This window comes from Bison bison, unplaced genomic scaffold (assembly GCF_000754665.1).
Source record: "Bison bison bison isolate TAMUID 2011002044 unplaced genomic scaffold, Bison_UMD1.0 scf7180017863946, whole genome shotgun sequence".
NCBI classification, from domain to species: domain Eukaryota; kingdom Metazoa; phylum Chordata; class Mammalia; order Artiodactyla; family Bovidae; genus Bison; species Bison bison.
In genome coordinates, this window is record NW_011494518.1 from 580,581 (window position 1) to 601,900 (window position 21,320).

General features: G+C 36.8%; 1 protein-coding gene across 2 annotated transcripts in view; it reads left to right on the forward strand.

Annotated features, from left to right (window-relative positions):
• The window catches only part of PDE1A (phosphodiesterase 1A, calmodulin-dependent), a 397,000-nt gene that overhangs the window by 309,367 nt on the left and 66,313 nt on the right, over window positions 1-21,320 (forward strand). For both annotated transcript variants that reach the window (XM_010833841.1, XM_010833842.1), the window contains 4 exons: window positions 2,050-2,166; window positions 3,006-3,146; window positions 11,266-11,366; window positions 16,824-16,949. In XM_010833841.1, coding sequence (XP_010832143.1) covers window positions 2,050-2,166; window positions 3,006-3,146; window positions 11,266-11,366; window positions 16,824-16,949 — 485 coding nt within the window. The remainder of the gene's footprint in view (window positions 1-2,049; window positions 2,167-3,005; window positions 3,147-11,265; window positions 11,367-16,823; window positions 16,950-21,320) is intronic.

Below are 21,320 nucleotides of genomic sequence, written 5' to 3' on the forward strand. Positions count from 1 at the left end.
CAGATTTCAAAAATGTAGTATACAGGAAACATGAACTAATGGGTTGAGGAGAATCATCACTAAGACTGTTTTAATAATTCTAATTTCCCAAGATACCTCCTTGCCTTGTTTGTTCTCAGGCTGACAAAGTAAAAGCCACACATCTGCAGAAGTTTACAGATATAAATTATCATTGTTGATTAAAAAAAAAATGCCCCCAAATGGAGAGTTAACCTTTTACTTAGTTGGAAACCCCTGGCAGGAACTGTAAACAGCAGCTTTGTAACCATCTGAACTGATTCCTCTGTGTTAGCTTTGGAATTTAGTAAGAGATTTGTTTGTCTCCATTGAGCTTTATTAATGGCAAAATGACTTCTAACAGAACTCTGAGAGATTTTAAATTTACAAACAGATCAAGCAAGTATTTTGGGATCAAATTAAGGCCAAATGCAAAGAATTTAACAAAGGTACACAAGCAAGCCAAAAAAGTATTTCCTTGGTGTTCCCAAATGATTAAAACTACATTTGGAGTTATTGTTACTGTTTGTCAAAAGAAAGAGTTTTAAAAGATGGCTTGAAAACTGCTTATCAGCTGTAATTCAGCTTATTACATTATGTATTGTTGTCTCTGTGAAATACGCTAAATGAAAAGTTCTAATACAGGGCCTGCTTAAATTTGAAATTAATATACAGCTTTCAGGTTATCTACTTACTATTCAATACTAAACCCATTCTGTGTGTGCAAACACTAGACCTTCTTTGCTAATAATTTCTGATAATCATTAGTACTGATTCTGCTGTATTTCTGTAGATTTCTAAGTTTCAGTGATTTATTTATGATTGCAAACTCAAACTTTATCTTAATACATCTTTAATGTACTGATAACACTTGCTGCAAATCCATTCGTGGACTTCTCTGCAAGTTTTTGACCTGGAATTACCTGAATGAATATCGTTAGGTGGCTGGAGTGGTTTGATATACCTGCTCATTGCCCTCTTTCCCACAATTAGGGGGCACTTTCATAGGGTATCTGTTTCACTACAGGCCTGATCACTTTCCTGGGGAATTGCCTGTAATGCCAAAAACACTATTCTCCTCCCCAGTGAAGAGGCCCACTTCCTTTATCTCACCATCTGTCCCTGGTAAAAAAGTAAAGATGAATCAGCCAAGGTTAGAGTGCAGAATAAGGTACTATTACTCTACCTAGAAACAGTACTCTATCTCTCTAGAGCACCTGCATATTTAAAATATATATATTTATTTACTTATTTTGGCTGTGCTGGTTACTCCTTGCTGAGCAGGTGTTTCTCTAGCTGTGGAGAACCGGGTCTATCCTCCCGTTGTGGTGCACAGGCTTCTCGTTGCAGTGGCTTCTCTCGCTGCAGAGCACAGACTCCAGAGCACGCGGGCTTCGGGAGTTGTGGCACGTGGGCCCCGTAGTTGCCGCTTCCGGCCTCTAGAGCACAGGCTCGGTAGTTGGTCTGCAGCATGGGGGATCTTCTCAGACCAGGGATTGAACCTGTGTCTCCTACATTGCCAGGCAAATTCTTTACCATTGAGCCACCAAGGAAGTATCTGCATCTTGAAAAAAATGAAGATTCAAAATATCAAAGGTCTAAACCAAATTAGTAGCTCTTAAAAGGTGGACGTTCAGGCAGTATTGTAGGTGTGTGGGTGGGGAAGATAAATTGGGGTTATCTCCCCTCTATCCCTCTGTTAAATCACCCACATAACCTGTAATTCTACCATAAAATTAGGCCCACTTTGGGAAAATGATTTATGGCTTTCATTTGGAGAAAGACTAAGGATAAGGGAGTTATAGTTCAGTATATCAAATTGGATAACCTTGGGATTAAGGGGAAGAACTTAAGTATTATTGACTTCACTGTTGTGGATCCATAGACACTGTGTCCCTGTCATATCAGATGCTGGTGAAAGTAAAGTCTGATGTGCTGAATTGAAATCTGACCTGCTGGATGTATAATTCTTGATCTTTCTAAGAATTTTTCATAGAAAGAAACAAAGCCATGTGATGTTGCCATCTAAAATATTTACTTTTTTTCCTACAGGATGTTGATAAATGGTCTTTTGATGTATTTGCCTTGAATGAAGCAAGTGGAGAACACAGTCTGAAGTTTATGATTTATGAACTATTCACCAGATACGATCTTATCAACCGTTTCAAGGTCAGAAACATGGAACAAAAGTACAATGCTCTTAGAATGAGTTATCTGTGTGAGAGTGAAAATGCAAAATGTTGATTCATTAATCAATTCATCTAAAAATGTTTCTGGGTTGGCAGATCACAGAACTGTGGGGATGAGTTCACCACATGATATGGCTGTTCTCCACAAATCATTGACATTTCTTTATTTCCACTGTGGTATCATAAAGCCATGATAGCGTCATTGCAACACGATACGAATGTCACCTTGAATTATTCATGGAACACTCACATAAACATTGGAATCTGTGTCTTAAAGAAATATGAGTTTCCTAAAATACTAAATGAACTATTTCTGGCAGCTTTTCTTAAAATGAAAGGGCTTCTAATTAACTTCACTTAGAGCTATCTCAGCAACAAATTTGATTCAGATTTCTCAGTGTGTATCTATGGAGTCATGATATTTTTAGAGTTAGAAGTTACTTGGAGGTCATTTATTTTAACCTCCTTGAATTACTGATAGAAAAACTAGATTTTACCAGTTGTAATTGGAAAATTTTACACCTTTAAAAACTAGCCTTCTTATTTGACTCTAGAAGATATAAAAATTTAAAGACTGCTATATGGTTAAGACTGTTATTTCATCCATCTAAATTAAACATTTGGGGGTTATAATTTTCATCAGCATTGAAAACTGACAGATTAATGAACTGTTTTCTTGGAACAATCTGCATTTAACTTTAAGAAACTACTGCCCACCTCTGACTCACTAATGTGTCCCATCCCAAACATGTTTGTGCTCGTGTTAACTCAGTGCCACTCTTTTGGTCAAAATATAATCATAATTATTACTTTTTGCAGATTCCTGTTTCTTGCCTAATTGCCTTTGCAGAAGCTCTAGAAGTTGGTTATAGCAAGTACAAAAATCCATACCACAATTTGATTCATGCAGCTGATGTCACTCAAACTGTGCATTACATAATGCTTCATACAGGTATCATGGTAAGAAAGTCTTTGTGATTGAAGTTTGTTAGTTTGCAACTTCTAATCCCATTCCCTTCTCATTGTTTCTTTAATACTCATAAAAGTATTATAAGTATCTTCTGGATTTTTGAGGGTCAACAAGTTATCTATAATATACATTTAAAAAAATATTTTAATTCAGTGAAAAAAGATTTCCAGAAGCAAGTGAAAATATACTGCAATTTTTTCAAAATTTGGACCATATGGCATTTTCATTTGTAAATTCCTGTGGCTCAGATAGATGGTAAAGAATCCACCTGCAATACAGGAGACCAGGATTCAATCTGTGGGTTGGGAAGATCCCCTGGAGAAGGGAATCACAATCCACCCCAATGTTCTTGCCTGGAGAATTCCATGGACAGAGGATCCTGGCAGGCTACCTACTGTCTATGCTGTTGCAAAGGGTCAGACATGACTGAGTGACTAACATTCACTCACTCACTTTCCCCATAGGAATCAACCTCCAGAAAAGTGACCTAGAAAAAAAGCCTTTGGAATAAAAGTTAGTTGTAGTGCTCTTCCCTCATTTCATTAACCAGGCTGACCTCACTAGCTTTTTCTCTTTTATATGCTTGTATCACTAATTACAATCAAATCCTAATAGATATTTTTGTAAATTATTCACGTGGATTTTTCCAAATTCTTCTTCTTCCTCTTTGCATCTGAATGGATCAGTTGATGACTGGATAAATGGTTCAGCAGTGCAAATCCTGGGACAACAATGAGTAGATGATGGGAAGTCTGAGACAGCCTGGAATTCCTATAATGTCTCAGAGCATAGCATGACTTCCAAGAGATTAAAAAGGGAAGAGCAGTCCTTCCTTCTGAAGGTTCCAAACTGGGAGGGGTTCATCCCAAGGTATGAGTCATTGTTGAGATCCCCAAAATCTAAGTCCATTTTTGAATTCTCATGTGTTGACCTACGTGAAGCAGTATCATAAAACCCATGTAAGTAGAATAAGTAGAATGGTCTAGCAAACCCCATAATATACATTGCCTACCTGTTTAGATTTCAGACATCACGTCCTTTTTATTGGTGTGGGTCATTGGCATTCAGAGCTACATGACTAGGACTCCTCCATATTTCATCATTCTGCCCCAGAGACTGTATTCCTTACCTAGTGCCACACAAAGCTCTTACAGACACAATATGGAGCCCTGAAGATCTTGAAAACTTATAACAGGTACACGATTCTCCAAGTTTATTGTATACCTGTGTGTTATATACATTTCCCCCCAAGAATCTAGTGTTTTATTTACTACGTAAGATCCCTTTGCTATGATTTGTCGACAGGTGTCTCACACAACGACTAAAGAAATTATCTATTTTACTTCTCCATCTTTTTTTTGCCTCCTAAATATTGCAGATCCATCAATGCTTTGGGCTCAGATTCCACTCCTGCCTGGTGTTTCAATTATCTGTTTCTTCAAAACAAACTACTCTAAACCTCAATGGCTTATAACAATAATTTATCATATTTCTCAAGGGTTGTTGCTTAGAAGGTCCCAAACAGAAGGTTCTCACTTGGGGTCTCTCATGTGATTGTGACCAGCTAGCAACTATGGACACAGATATCTGAAGACATCACTGGGCAGGGATCCACAGTGGTTCAGTCATATGGCTGGCAGTTGACGATGGCTAGTAGCTGAGAGCTCAGCTGGGCTTTTAATGAAGAAATTTTTTGGAATATCACTGCCAATTCAATAGAAATTCGCATTATATTGACAGGATCAGCGAGTAATATAACTGCTTTGGAGTTAAGGCCTGCTTGGGGGGAGGCAAAAAACAAAAACCTTTACTGATGCAGTAGCAAGATTCTCTTGTAACCTTCTAGAAGGCTGAATTATATGTAATCGTACCTTTGTATTCTCTCTTTAAGTTGTAAATATAGATATCACTCAGTTAAGGCATAAATGTGCCCAAGGAGCCAAATCAAATGTAGTCATGGTTGGACTTGGTCCTTGGTTGAAGTTTACTCATAATTCATTTGACACTTAAAGGGAGGAAGCAGATGTTAGCAATAATAAGCAGAAACAAACATTCAAAGATATAGCTTTAAAATATTGTACAATTTTAAAAAGTAGTATGTATGACTTTCTTTATATCTGTTTCTCTTCCCAGCATATGCGTATATCTTCCCAACCCAGGGATTGAACCCTGGTCTCCCGCGTTGGAGGCAGATGCTTTAACCTCTGAGCCACCAGGGAAGCCCCATATGCATACACACATGCACACAGATTCTTATAAAGCTGGTTTAATCAGACTTCCTTGTTGCAGCTGTTCCTTGGACTCTGTTTTCCCTGGGTTTTATATGCATGGCAATTAGTGTGAAAACAGAGAGTGCCTCCTGACTCCTGCACATGCTGTTACACAGGGAATAAATGCTGTAACATCTTCCTGGTTAGATCTGCTTGCTTTTTCCTTTCTAAGACCTTGGTCTTGAATCTGATAGTGAGGTGGTTTTCATTTTACATGTTTATCATTTCCTGTTTTCCGAATTCTGTGGCATTGAAAAGTTAAATGAAATATTTAAGTGTTAGTCTGAAATGGAAACTGAACTAATTACGTTTCCTCAGAACAAAATAGAATGGAAAAGCTCTGTCTGCTTTGGTATAAAACTATCTGCTTTAATTATGAAGTATGAGGAGAAGATATATGCCATTTCAGGGTGGTAGGTAACCAGGATGTTGTTTGCTCAAGTACTGCAAGTGTAAAGGCAACCAAATAAAAGTCTCCTAGTTCAGCTTTGCAATCTCTGTGCTGACGATGACATTAAACAGATGAGGGATGCTGTATTAGCAGGCAAATAGAGAAATTCAAACCCACAATGTGAGTTTACCCTCAGACTTGCAAGGAAGGCTTGTTCCAGAATCTAACAAGCTATTCCAACTTCTCTGGGAGACGGGAAATCTGGCCCAGCCTGGCATGACTCCTAGAAAGTTTAAATTGTTAGTAAAGATGACATAGTCACTTTTTGAGATACTAACCGATAATTATAACTTCACTATACTATAGCAGGTTTGGTTTAGAAACTTATTTCTAAATTCATCCTTTAACAAGAAAAGTGTTGGTGGACTCATTTCTTATCCCTTAGCTTGGCCATTACAAAAATAGTTGAGTTGGAGACTGTCAGTGTTGTCTAGGATCAGGAAAATACATTTAAACTAATGTGAAATTTTATGATTGATGATGAGAGGAAAAGCAAAATGAATTTTCAGTGTACTGACTATTTTGTCAAAACTAGGTTATACTACCAGCTCGACAGTTTTTTGCAAGCTATTTTAATAAGCTTTTTAGATTAAAAAAAAGTGGTAGAAGTTGAGTATTAATTTTCACACATATGAATGTATTGGTTCTTTGAAACAAACAAACAAAAAAAGCCTTATAGAAATATGCATTTAGCTGAAGATCCAAAGATTTGATATGGAGAAGACAGGGTCACTTACATTAATGTTTTAGGCAATGCCCTGCTGTTTCAGAACGGTCTTATCAGCATGGCGTTTACAGAGCACTCCAGTAGCAGCCTAACACTATCAGGTGGCCAGTGCAGCCTGTTAGCTGCGAAATGTTCACAGGACCGTTGCCTGAACGGGATTGCGATGGAGCCATTGTCCTTCAGTTTGTTGGCATCATATTGGGACACTCTCAGGCCTGGAGTAGGCAGTGCAGAGCTGATAAGACAGTTGACCCTCTGTCTCCGTCTCTCTCCTTGTGTCACTTGTTGCTCTGTGCAAGGTGACAGGGGCGTGTGGTAGCTTGAGCTATTTGCTAAAGATCACCATGTACTGCCAACCTACTTCCAAATGACTCTTTGAATATGAAACCATCTGAGAGCCTTGGCAAGAGAACACTTATATTTGAGGGCTCCTGGCATTGTGTTCTCTCTGATACTGAGTCTAAGAGAAGTACTTGAAAACTATTCCTTTGGAACTTGTAGTCCTCTGACTACACCCAGAAATAGCCCCTCATACTTTGAAACTACTCAGTTTTTCTCCAGTCTACAAAAATATGCCACTATGTCTCTATTCCAAAACTACATGGAAATTCTGTTCTTGCAAATGACTTCCAATCCAACAGTGTTTGGAGGAGTGGACACAGTGTGGGCTTTCAAGGCAAGCAGATATTGATTTCAAACCTAACTTCCCCACTACCTAGCTTTCTTGCCATCTACTTCTGTTCCCTGGTCACTAAAATGTGGTTTAATAATGCCGACCACCTTGCAGTATGACAGTGAGGAGTAATGATATCATATGTGTAAACCTAACCTAGTTCCTGAAACATAACAGCAATTAGTATGAATATTATATTTATTATACTATATATTAACTTATATGTATTATGTATTAATACTATTATACTCACTTTCCACATTGGGTTAGTTATAGAAAACTAACTCAGTCTATTCAAAGGGATAGAGAAAAAAGGTTCAAAACTACCTGTAATGTAAGGGGTTATTAATTATGCTTTTTTAGATACACCAGGAACTAACAGGTTAATGTGACTTTCTAACCTAAAATTCTCCCAGCCTTATACACACACACACACATACATTCTCTGTTGTATACACACACACACAAAATTATTCAGATATGAAAATTACATCATAAGTCTTAAAGCTTTGTTAGCTTCTCTACCCATCAGTGTATCCAGTTAAATTATCTAGAAATTCTGCTTTTGAAACCTTAGAAGAATGTATTTAACATATTGCCTCCCTTAAATAATGAAGGCTATTGTCATCCACAGAAGGAACACTGTGATCTGTTGAAAGAACAGAAATTTTGGAATCAGAGAGATTTCAGTTTGAATTCCTGCCCTGCCATTTGAAAGCTATGTGACCTACTGCAGATTGATTCACTTCTTTAGGATTTGGCTGTGTTATCTGCCAAATGAGATTTAAAACTTACCTTGTGAATGGTAAATAGGGTGATTATAAAAATTAAATGAAACCATCTGCCTAAAATGTCCAATTAATGTTAGTTCCTTCTCCTTTCTTTCTATCAACACTGTACATGGTGTTAATGGCGGTTAATACCTTTCTCTGGTATAATTTGAGGGCTTTACAAGTAAGTCTGCCTGGGCACTTCTCTAGGCAAAATGCAAGTTAGATGAAGCACAATACCTACACTCCTCATGACTCTTCATTTTAACTCTTTATTTCTGTCCATTGGGAATAAGAACTTAGGTTATGTACTGACCGCTGTTCTGGTTGGGAAGAGTGATATGATTCACGTTTATTCTCTGTGACTTGTCCTCATGAGTCATTTACAAAATCCTTGAATTTAAGCAACCATTTTCTGAGTTAGAATTCTCATTTGACACCAGTATAAAATAAATTGTCAACTAAGGAGATAAAAATTAGCCTCCAGCTCTACTTTCACTAATATGAAATAGATGTATTTTTCAATTAAATGTGAATGTTCAATGTTTCTCTCTTCCCAAACTAGTTAAATTTAATTGTTAAGATGATAGTGTGACAATAAACAAGATGACTTCATGAAGGAAGTACTGTTTATGGGAAGCAGAGATTAATAAGACCCAAAACAGGAAGCATATATATAATCAATTTTGACAGCTAGGAAGATAACAATTTTAAATGCTTTGAGATAATCTATAATTAAAATTTATCTCTGATTTCCCAATTTAATTTTTTTACAATTGCTTCTTCATAGTCTCTGTTATCATAGTGGATATAAAATGTTGCTTTTAAAAATCACAGATAAGTCTGTAAATCTTAAATATAACCAATAGGAAATATTTAAGAAGATGGGTGATTTTTTTTCTAACAATTTTCTTTAATGAAGCAATGGATTTCTGGGGGTTACAAAATCTGGTTTAACTTAAATTGCTATTCATTTCATGGTATTTAATTCCATAGTCTCAATGGGGACATTGGAGGCTCAGTCCCAGTTCAGCCTGTAATATAAGTCTTTACGTCATTTCCTTTTAATGACTCACAATTAAATGAACCTATAAACACAATGCAGCTAGTTATATTAACTCTCCTTGGTTCTGAATATCATTTCTGCTTCAGTTATCCAACTGTGAGGCATTTATTTTTGAATTGCAATCAGTAAAGATATGTTAGTTCACTATTATTTTCCAGATCCAATACCTTAAACAGTATATTTAAGGAAATGAAAGTCACTCAGTTGTGTCCGACTCTTTGCGACCCCATGGTCTATACAGTCCATGGAATTCTCTAGTCCAGAATACTGGAATGGGTAGCCTTTCCCTTCTCCAGAGGATCTTCCCACCCCAGGGATTGAACACAGGTCTCGACATTGCAGGTAGATTCTTTACCAGCCGAGCCACAAGGGAAGTCCATTTAAGGTAATAAGTTCAGTAAAATGCCATTTATTCTGTATTTACTATATGATAAGACTTGTGATAGGTACAACACATATATCAACTTTAAATTTCTTTTAAAGTCCACAGGGGAATGGTCACTAATTCTCTTTTCATGGAAACTGTGCCTGAGAGAGTAAATAACTTATTTGCCAGGTTTAAAACCAGAATTCTCTGATTGCAGTCTCTTTCCACCATTCCCTATTACTTCCTCCTAATATTAAAACTGGTGAAATTCAATTCAACAGACAAATGTTAAGTTCCTACTATGTGCCAAATAACCACGATGTGTTATATGAAAGAAGCAAAGATGAATAAGACTGTGCCTTTTGGCAGCCATGAACCTCAACAGTGTCACCTCCACTGTTTGATAGACTTAGAGTGGCTTCTCCTTGACTTTTATTCAAAGTCCTAATTCATCAGCTCTAATCAAGGTCATCTACCGACTCTTTCCCATACTCCACCTTCTCTTTTCAGTCTCCCTTCACTTGACTCTCCAACACAATTGTACTATTAGCAGTGCAATTTCCATATAGGCCTCTACAGTACTCTTCCATATTTACTCTTTCTATTTAGAATCTCTCTGTTCTCAAGCTTGCATTTAACTACCAATATTTGTCCATCCTTCGTCCAAGATCTACTGCCACCAAATAGATGTCCTATCTATACCTTTATTCTGTGAGTTTTCATCAAGTATGCATGTACTTTACATTGTATTTTTCTGCTACTTTGTGCAAAGCCTTTTCCATGTATATGGAATAAGACCATTAAGAGCAAGTTCCATGTCATTTTGGATCTTCCATTCCTGCCATCAAGTACTACCCACTTACAGCGCTCTCCAATAGAACTTCTGTGGTGATGGAGACATTTTCTGTCTGCACTGTTCTGTAAGATAGGTACTTGCCACTATTGAGCAATTGATATGTGACTACTGTGACTGAAAAAGAGAACTTAATTTTACCTATTTTTAATTTAAATAGTCACATGTGATTGTCCTATTGAACCATGCAGTTAAAGTGTCGCACAAAATGTGAGAGGTGAACAAACTATTGAATTACCTAAATGAACTTATAACAGTAGAGAAAATTTGTTAAACCATCCAATTGATAACAACAAAATATCAATGTATTTGAAGCAGTGCTCTGGATTTTATGTGAAAACATTTACTCTTTCATTGCTATTAAGTTTCACTGTATCGTCATAAAATAGATGTATTATAAAGAGCAAACGATAAACTCTTGGAAACTCTTCTAAATTTCTAAATATAAAACTTAAAGTTCAGTTTCTCTAATGACCAAAGTAAACATTTTCAACTCTTTTCTCATAGTAAATTCTTCTACAAAAGTTGAGCTAAAAGACATTTTAATATTGTATGAGTCATATGTTAAAAATTACTAAACTCTAAATGATTTCATTTAGAGTTTAGGTAAGATTAGCCTTACCCAAATTGGTAAGGCTGTAAATTCAAAATTCATTTAGAGCTCACCTTTTAAATGATAGAAAATTATCATTTTTTCCAATTAACAAGGAAAATTATGATGTCTAGATTTTTAACTTACAAGTCATTAAACAATCATCAACCTTGTGAAGCATCCACTATGTACAGTTAATGGAGATGAAAAAGGGAAAATTATTTAAACTTCATAAAAAGAATTTTATATAATGATTTATACTGTATGCAATGAAGCTTTCTATAGAAAGACAACATTGACTCTACTTTTGATGTGATGGAATCTTTCCTTAATTTAATAGCACTGGCTCACTGAACTGGAAATTTTAGCAATGGTCTTTGCCGCTGCCATTCATGACTATGAGCATACAGGGACTACAAACAATTTTCACATTCAGACAAGGTAAGGTAAAGGATTAACTTTTCTAAGTTAAAATTTGACATTTGTTTTTCTGAGTATTACTTATTCTTTAAGAGGATTTCAAAATAATAATGAAGATGTCTAAAAAAATGAATTTAATAGATTTTAGCAAAATGCCTTCAGCTGCAAACACTTCGGTCAGTTCCTATTTATCCAGAATCTTTTATCTTTTTGTGGCATATTTAGCAATTTAAAGAACATAAAAATGTATAAGATCGTTTTTCTGTGCCCAGAACTTATATTAAACTGTCACACAAGTCAGACATTTATTCACTGGAGCAAATCTTGCATCATTTGTTGATGGCAGTTTGTCAGTTTCATGTCAAGGCATCAGTTCAGTGTCATTATGTATTTGAAAGAATGAAAATTTATTTTTGAAAAAAAAAATCTAAAAATAAAACAAATCTTATTTCCAGGTTAATAAGCAATGTTAAAACAATTAGAAAATTGGATTTTTAATTGTGGTAATAATGGTAGTTATTAGAATCAAAATATCAGAGTAGAGGTGCATTAGTTGGTTAAGGCTGTCACACAATACTACAGTTTGGGTGGTTTAAATAACAGACATTTTCTCAAAGTCCTAAAGACTGAACATGCAAAATCAAAGTGTAAGCAAGTTTGATTTCTTCCGAGGCCTCTCCCCTAGGCTTCCAGATGGCTGACTTCTTGCTGTGTCCTCAGTGACCTTTTTCCTTGCTTGAGCATACCTTGGAGTCTCTTCCTGGTCTTACAAGGACATCAGTCATATTGGATTAGGGCCCCACCTTATGACCTTTTTTAACATTAGTTATGTCTTTAAAGGCCTTATCTTCAAATGCAGTCACATTCTAAGGTACTGGCGTTAGGATTATAAACATAATTTGGGGGAACTCATTCAGTCCTTAATAGAAAGGGGCTTTAAGCTCTTTCTGGTTGCAAAGAGATCTCATTGCTCGAGAGGCAGGATTTGGTCCAGGACCATCAGGATCCGATTTACTTGTATACACGGGATCCTGAATTTCTATGTCTTCCACTGGTCACAGATGCTTAAGATGGAGATGTAAGTTAAGAGACTGATTTCACTCTGGAACTACTGTAGATCTCTCTTCTTGTTGAGGGAAAACTAAGCTGAATTATTTTTTGTTGTTTATTTTTAGCTCCTAGAGTAGATTTAGATTTACATAAAAATTTAACAGAAAGTACAGAGCTCCCAAGTACTCCTTCCCCAACCCCACAGTTTCACCTGTTTTTAACATCCTACCTCAGGTGTGGTACAGTTGTTACAACTGATGAACCAATATTGATACATTATTATTATCTAAAATCTATAGCCTACATTTGGAGAAGGAAATGGCAACTCACTCCAGTATTCTTGCCTGGAGAATCCCATGGACAGAAGAGCCTTGACGGGCTGCTGTCCATGGAGTCACACAGAGTTGGACACGACTGAAGCAACTTAGCATGCATGCATAGCCTACATTACAGTTTACTGCTTGTGTTATCCATTTTATGAGCTTTACAAATGTAGAATGCCAAGTATCTACTATTACAGTATCATCCATAAGAGTTTCACTGCCCTAAAAGTCCTCTGTGCTTCATCTTTTCATTCCAGCCTCCCTCCTTCCTGCTTTAACCACTGCAATCCCTGATCTTGTTAAGGTCTCCAGTTTTGTCTTCTCCAAAATGTCATATAGTTGAAATAATACAGTATAAAGCCTTTTCAAACTGGTTTCTTCTACTTAACAATATGCATTTAAGGTTCCTCTATGTCTTTTCATGAGTTGATAGCTCATTTCTTTTTATTACTGAATAATATTCCAGTGTGTGGATGTCCCAGAGTTCACTTATTCAACTACTGAAGGATATCTTGGTTTCCTCTAAATTTTAGAGTTTGTGTAAATGTTCATGTGCAGATTTTTGTGTGGCCTTTTTTTGTGCAGTTTTTTAACAGCAATATTTTTAAAACTGACTTCCTAGCTATAGGAATTTGTTGTTTTTATGTGGGGAGCATAGAAACATTAAAATACTTGGCATTTTAGAGCTTCAAGGGATACTACAGTGACTGAGATCCACATTCTATAACCTCTGGTCTAATCCCCACAGTCTAAGAAAAGAAAACAAAGATCTCAATAGAGGAAATTACCTAACTATATGCACATAACCACCTGATGGCAGTAGCAGGGTTGAGAAACTGAGATGAGGGACACTTGCTCTCAATCCAGTCTACTTAATGTAACTCTGCTCCCATGGCCAAAGACAGACATATAACAGTCATAACAGTCTTTTATGTTAAAGGCTATAAAACAGTCTTTTATAGCCTTCAATGGATGGACTTGAAAATTATGGCCCCTTGACAGAGACAGAATAGTTTGAATTCAGACAATGAAATGTTGGAGAAAGCATTCTGTCTATCCTTACAGTCTCCCAGATTAAAAGAGCATAAGTGACCAGGAAGACCTTGAAGTCTGGTTGTGCAGCAAGAATATTACTAACCACACATTTATAGCATATAGAGATGTCTTGTTTTCATTTGTGTTAAACATCAAAGGAAAGGGAAACTATGCAGATCATTTTTGCTTAGCAAAGGCTCTTCTACATCCACTAAATTCATAAGTGGGATTTTAAAGACAGCTCATTATTGAGCTGGGCCCTGAGTATGGTCACAGTTTTGGGAATTAGAGAAGGGAGCAAGTGATTTGCTTCCAAAAAAACATTTCTTTACTTTGCAAAGTAAAGGCAATGGACTGGCCTCCAGCAGCAGTATAAATTATCATTCCTAGCTTTCTCCTTTTATCACTGATTTACAACTGGATGAAGATTCACAACTTACTTTAGACAGCAGAGAAGAAAAGTAGATGATGAAAAAGAAGGAGGAGGAAAAAGAGAAGGAGAAAGAGGAGAGGGAGGAGGAAGATGAAGCGGAATATACTTTTTACCATTTTATATTAAGAAGCTTTGTATAAAAAGTGAGGGAAAGGTCTAGTATTTTATTTATTTTCTTATAAATTTTCTATTAGGATCAATTATTTAATGGATTAATTCTACAAGAACTTGAGCATTTTATGAACAAAAAGTTTGCAGTGATCACAGATACAACAATATGATGTGCTTTTAGAAGCTCTATTGGCTTCATATTTTGTCCAAATATTGTCCAATATTGGTCTTATGTTACTGATATTAATAATTTCTATTTTGTATTATTCTTTGTTATTTGTATTTAGAGTTGCTTTTCTAATATGGAAACCTATTTACTAGATAATGCAAAATGTCTGAAAAATAATTTAAAACATGGTGCAAGGTTAGATTTGAGTTCAACACAGACATTATAAGCCATAGAAATCCTTGAAAGTGTAAATAAATAGAGATAATTTCCTCTTTGTGAAAAGCAAATGCTAAGCGACATGTTACCATGGACACTGAGTATTGCTTAGAATTTGTTCTTTCCATAGCAGTCATAGATTATCTCAAACATTAAAACCATTCTGTATTCTCAGCATCTTGTTGGATTTATGAGACAAAATCACATAGACTTTGCTGTAATTAAATCTGATTAAAAAACACATCTTTGCTTGTTGCTGAAAGGAAGAAATAGTGATGCTTAGATCCCTATCATACAATAAACTTGACAAAATGACCATGGCTAAATCTGAGATTATATGACACAAAATATGTGATTTGCAAATCACAGTTCTACCCATGATCTCAGCAAATTTCTGAAGATACTTGCACAAAATATATTTAATTTTCTCTCAAAAGGATTGCATATATGTGTTCCTAGTTTAGTTTTCTGTATATTGAGCTATGATTATCGATAATAAAATTTAAAAGGAAATGACCTATTAGGCACTAGAATAGTTACTTCCTCTTTTGTTTCCAGAACTATTATAAAAGTGGAGTAACATATGCAGATAGCTAGGGGCATATATCACCTCCCCACAATAGATTTCCTATTAAATTTGATCTTTAACAAAGAAGCAAATGCAATACAATGGAACAAAGACAGTCTCTTCAACAAATGGTGCTGGAACAACTAGAGAGCCACGTTAAAAAAAAAAAATCCAGACACAAACCTTCATTAATTTAAGATGAATAATAGACCTAAATGTAAAATGAAAAACTCTAAAACTCCTAGAAAATGACATAGGAGAAAATCTAGATGATCTTAGGTATAGCAAGAGAGTTACAAGATTAGCCAAAGAGTAGGAGAAAATGTTTTCAAAAGGTGCATATGATAAAAGATTATTGTACAAAACATATAAAAAACACTTAAAACTCAACAATAAGAAAACAAACAGCCTGGTTTTAAAAATGCTCCTTAACAGACACTTCACCAAAGAAGACACACAGATGATATTAGCTTATGAAAAGATTCTCCATATTATATGTCATCAGGGATATTCAAATTAAACAATGAGATATCACTATGCATCTATTAGAAAGGCTAAAATCCAGAACATTGACAGCACCAAACACTAGCGAAGATGTGAATCAACAGGAACTCTCAGGCGTCACTGATGGGAATGCAAAATGATACAACCATACCGGAAGACAGTTTGGTAGTTTCTTATGAAACTAAATATATTCTCACCATATGAGCTGATAATTACTCTCCTTGGCATTTACCCAAAGGAGCTGAAAACTTATGTACACATGAAAACCTGCACATGGATATTTATAGCAGCTTTATTCATAATTGCCAAAACTTGAAAGCTACTAACATGCCATTTAGCAGGTGAGTGGATAAATAAACTGTGATACACCTAAATAATGTAATATTATTTAGTGCTCAGAAGAATTGAGCTATCAAGCCATGAAAAGATATGAAGGTAACTTACATGCACACTAAAAGGTACAAGCATCCAATCTGAAAAGGCTACATAGAGTCATATGACATTCTAGAAAAGGCAAAACTGTGAAGAAAATAAAAAGACGAGTGGTTGCCAGGTATTAAGGGGATGGGAAGGGAAGTCTGAATTGGCAGCTCACAAAGGATTTCTAGGGCAGTGAAAATACTCAGTATAATACGTTAATGGTAGATACATGTCATTTTACATTAGTCCAATCCCATAAAATTTACACCACTAAGAGTAAACCCTTAATGTAAACTATGGTCTCTGATAACAATGTTTATGTAGGTTCATCAGTTCTAATAAATGTACCTCTGTGGTTGGGAATGTTAATAATGGGGGAGGCTATGCATGTGTGGGACCAAGGGATATATGCCAACTCTTTGTACGTTCTGCTCAATTTTGTTGTAAACCTAAAATTGCTCTAAAAGTCTGTTTTTTAAAATTGTTATACAGTGTAAAACAAAAAGGAAACTAAGTACCTCTGTAAATTTAGGTGTTCAGTTATTGGATTTTTACTGATATTATTATGCCTTATGACTTGAGTATTGTTAATAGATACTCATGAGGTCTGAAGAAATCCTCTAGTAGGCATTTGGTTTTTATTTCTTAGGTCAGATGTTGCCATTTTGTATAATGATCGCTCTGTCCTTGAAAATCATCATGTGAGTGCAGCTTATCGCCTTATGCAAGAAGAAGAAATGAATGTCCTGATAAATTTATCCAAAGATGACTGGAGGTGAGTTTCAGAGGAAATATAGAGGAAATTTAATTTCAGGAAAATGTTATGTGATTTAACATGAAGGAAACAGATGAAAGGCAATCCTTTAATCACAAAACAAACTAAATTCCCCTTGACTGGAAGATTAGTACTGGAAGACTATTCAGGAACAAGGCTCTGTAGATGGAGCTGAACTATTTCAAGGCCAATTCAACATCTATATGCATCATAACCAATCCAAAAGACCACGTATCACATAACACCTTAAGATACATAATTACATACTCCTTGAAATGGTGCTAAAGTGCTTAGTCACTCAGTCGTGTCCAGCTCTTTATGACCACATGAACTGTAGACCTCCAGGCTCCTCTGTCCATGGACTTCTCCAAGCAATAATTGTGGAGTGGGTAGCCATTCTCTTCTTTAGTGGATCTTTCTGATCCAGGGGTTGAACCTGTGTCTCCTGCATCTCCTGCATTGCAGGCTGATTCTTTACCATCTGAGCCACCAGGAAAGCCCTCCTTGGAAGGGAGTTCTGCTCAATTGTACCGATATGTGGTCTTACATTTATTCAGAATTTTTGTGTCTGATTCCTTCATATATTACTTTTCTGTACATGGATATGAGCTTTTCCAAAAAACAAAAACTCACCATTTGGGGAAAAAACTACAAGTATGCTAAAATGACCTAGATGCAGAGGGTAATCTTAAATATTGCTCCAAACCATCTGTATTCTTAAAAAAAAATTTACGTGAAAAGGTATTGCTTATTGCCATGCAGGAGAAAATAATAAGATATACCCCTCCCACTTAGCATACATTTCCTCTTTTTCTCTTGATCCTCTCTGGTCATCATTGTCCCCTTCATTTACTATAGGATTGCCAGATACATCAAATAAAAATAAAGGACATACAATTAAGTGTAAATTTCAGATAAACATAGAGATTTTTTAGCGTAAGTACATCCGTAGTTAGCTCTATGGTGGGGTTAATGGCGACCTCCTCTAAGAGGGCTTATGCCGTACCCAAGCCTGCTGCACCCAGAGCCCCTGTCCCTGTGGCAATCCACTGCTGACCTGTACCTCCACAGGAGATGATCAAACAGTTCTGTCTCAGTCTTTGTGGGGCCCCTGGGTCCTGCTGCACACAAGGTTTGTTTGAGCCCTCTGAACGTCCCTGGCAGGAACGGGGTTTGATTCTAAACTTGAATTCCCCTTCCTAACATCTTGCTGGGGCTTCTCCTTTGTCCTTGGACGTGGGGTATCTCCTCACAGCCACTCCAGCACCTACCATCTTACTGGGGTTTCTCTGACCTTGGACGTGGGGTATCTCCTCATGACTGGTTCGGCGAAGTACAGCCACCGCTCCTGATCTTGGACATGGGGTATCTCCTCTCCACACAAAACTGTGATCAACAGACTGAAAACATGCTCCTTAAGTTCCTTGGCTACATCCTTCAGGTTGCCCAGGACTAATTCCAGATCCTCCATGATGATCTTGATCTGTTCCTTCACCTTGGTTTTTTTGGGGTTCCAACAATATTAGAGGGCCTACAAAATCACTGCAGATGGTGATTGTAGCCATGAAATTAGAAGGCGCTTGCTCCTTGGAAGAAAAGTTATGACCAACCTAGACAGCATATTAAAAAGCAGAGACACTACTTTGCCAACAAAGGTCTGTCTAGTCAAGGCTATGGTTTTTCCAGTGGTCATGTATGCATGTGAAAGTTGGACTATAAAGAAAGCTGAGCACTGAAGAATTGATACTTTTGAACTGTTGTGTTGGAGAAGACTCTTGAGAGTCCCTTGGACTGCAAGGAGACCCAACCAGTCCATCCCAAAGGAGATCAGTCCTGAATATTCATTGGAAGGACTGATGCTGAAGCTGAAACTCTAATACTTTGGCCACCTGATGCTAAGAGCTAACTCATTGGAAAAGACCCTGATGCTGGGAAAGATTGAAGGCAAGGAGAAGGGGACGACAGAGGATGAGATGGTTGGATGGCATCACCGGCTCAATGGACATGAGTTTGAGTAAACTCCCGGAGTTGGTGATGGACAGGGAGGCCTGGCTTCCTGCAGTCCATGGAGTCGCAAAAAGTTGGCCATGACTGAGTGATTGAACTGAACTGACATCCCTCGTATTCTGTGACCTACTTATATTTTTTAAAAAGCCTTTATCTTTAACAAAGATCTCATTAAATCAGTTAACATGCTGAAAACAATCCAATTTCTGATGCAAACATCAAAGTTTTGTTTGTTTTATAATTTAAATCAAGCTAAAAGGAAATGTCCAAACAAGTAACCTGGGATTAAGATCTGCCTTAAAATAAAGAAATAAGAGGTTAATTTAGAGTTTAAAAGAGGCCCTAATTTCCCGTCGTTATTTTTTTCAAATATTCAAACTTTCTGGTATTTCAAGGCCAGAAAAAATATGGGCTCACTTTTACAGACATAGAAAAAGCTCTAATGTGGGAGGAAAGAGGCATTTTGTTTTGGGAACCCACTTCAGGTCTTACATTTCATTCCACAGGAAACATAGCCCAGTTGGGTCACCAACCTAGGAAGGATCTAATCATAAAAGGCACCACTGTTGGGTATGTGGAAAATAGAAGGGTAAGGGTAGAATCAGGTGCCGAGTTGGTTCCTAAGGTCCCAGAGATTGACTATTTCCATCTAGAATATTAATTTATTTCTTCATCAGTGATTATCCTTCCCAGGGGTTATATTTGCATTATTAATTTTTGTTATTCCTTTGAATTAACCCTCTTCTTCTCTAAGTTGATTCTGTTGCTGTTTCAGTGTGATATTTTTCTGTTACACTCTTTTCTTTCACATCTTTATTATTTATTCTAATAGTTTGGTCCTGTAATATTTTATATTTTTGTACAGTAGCTTACTGTACAAAACAAGTAGCTTACTGTACAAAACATCCTAATTGAATGGTTTTATAATTTTTTTTTTTTAGCCATGCCACACAGCTTATGGGATCATAATTCCCCCACGAGGGGTTGAACCTGTGACCCTGGCACGCTTGTACCAAGTCCTAACAACTGGACTGCCAGGAAATACCCAAATTTGTTTAACAAATACCATAATATTGTTACTGGGTCCAAGCTTGCTCTGTTTGCTGCACAACAGGCCAGTGAATCCTAGAGACGAGGTGTTGAGGCAAGGAAGAGACTTTAATCGGGGAGCAGTCAGACAGAGAAGATGGCAGGCTAGCACCTCAAAATAGCCATCTTATTGGTGTCTGGATGCCAGGGTTTTTTTATAGATTAAAGGTGAGGGGAGGTGAGAAATCAAAGGGAAAAGGCTATTAATGTTGCAAACATCTCCTAGAATGGCAAACCTCAGGCAGGGAATGTGTTCATTTCTTCCTTCCTGCCATCCACAGCTGGACAGGGTTGTGAACAGAGGCACTTGAGTTTAACAGTCAGGCAGAGGAGCAAGATTCTCTGAGGCAAACCACTCTGTATGAATATAATAACAAAAGCAACAAAAAGCAAATCAAAGAGACAGTTCCAACATGGAGTCAGAATTGGCTTCCTCCCTGAAGCAATATCACATGATTTATGAGTTGACTTATATATGATTGATGATACGGTAGAATTTAACAAATCCAACACTGTTTCCAAAAGCTATAAAAATGCATTTGCGAGTATAACCTTAATCCTATTTCACCAAGAATTAAAATATGGATAGCTTTTTAAAGACTTGTAGGTTTTCTGTTTGCATATCTATTTCTTCAAGTAACTTTAGTAACCATAAATGCAGCGATTTTTAAATTTTGGCAAGAAAAACTTATAAAGAATACATTTCCTTTGTGTACTAGTTTATTGATATATTATTAGTTGATTATTGATTACACCTAGAATTTACTGATTACTTTTACAAAACAGAATTCAACTGAGTAAATTTTAAAGATCTTACTGACTTTATCCAACAATTCATGAATTGGGCAAAATCCCATCTAGCAGATAAAAAGGAGCTCCTAATAACTACAAAATGGCAGAATTTTGTAAGTAGAAACAGGCAAGACTTGAAAGTTATTCTAGCAAGGATCTGATTGTTTCAGGCAAAGTCAGCTTTTGTGGGGGTATAATAGGAGAAGGCAATGGCACCCCACTCCAGTACTCTTGCCTGGAAAATCCCGTGGATGGAGGACCCTGATAGGCTGCAGTCCATGGGGTCACTAAGAGTCAGGCAAGACTGAGTGACTTCACTTTCACTTTTCACTTTCATGCATTGGAGAAGGAAATGGCAACTCACTCCAGTGTTCTTGCCTGGAGAATCCCAGGGACGGGGGAGCCTGGTGAGCTGCCGTCTATGGGGTCGCACAGAGTCGGACACGACTGAAGCGACTTAGCAGCAGCAGCAGCAATAGGGGT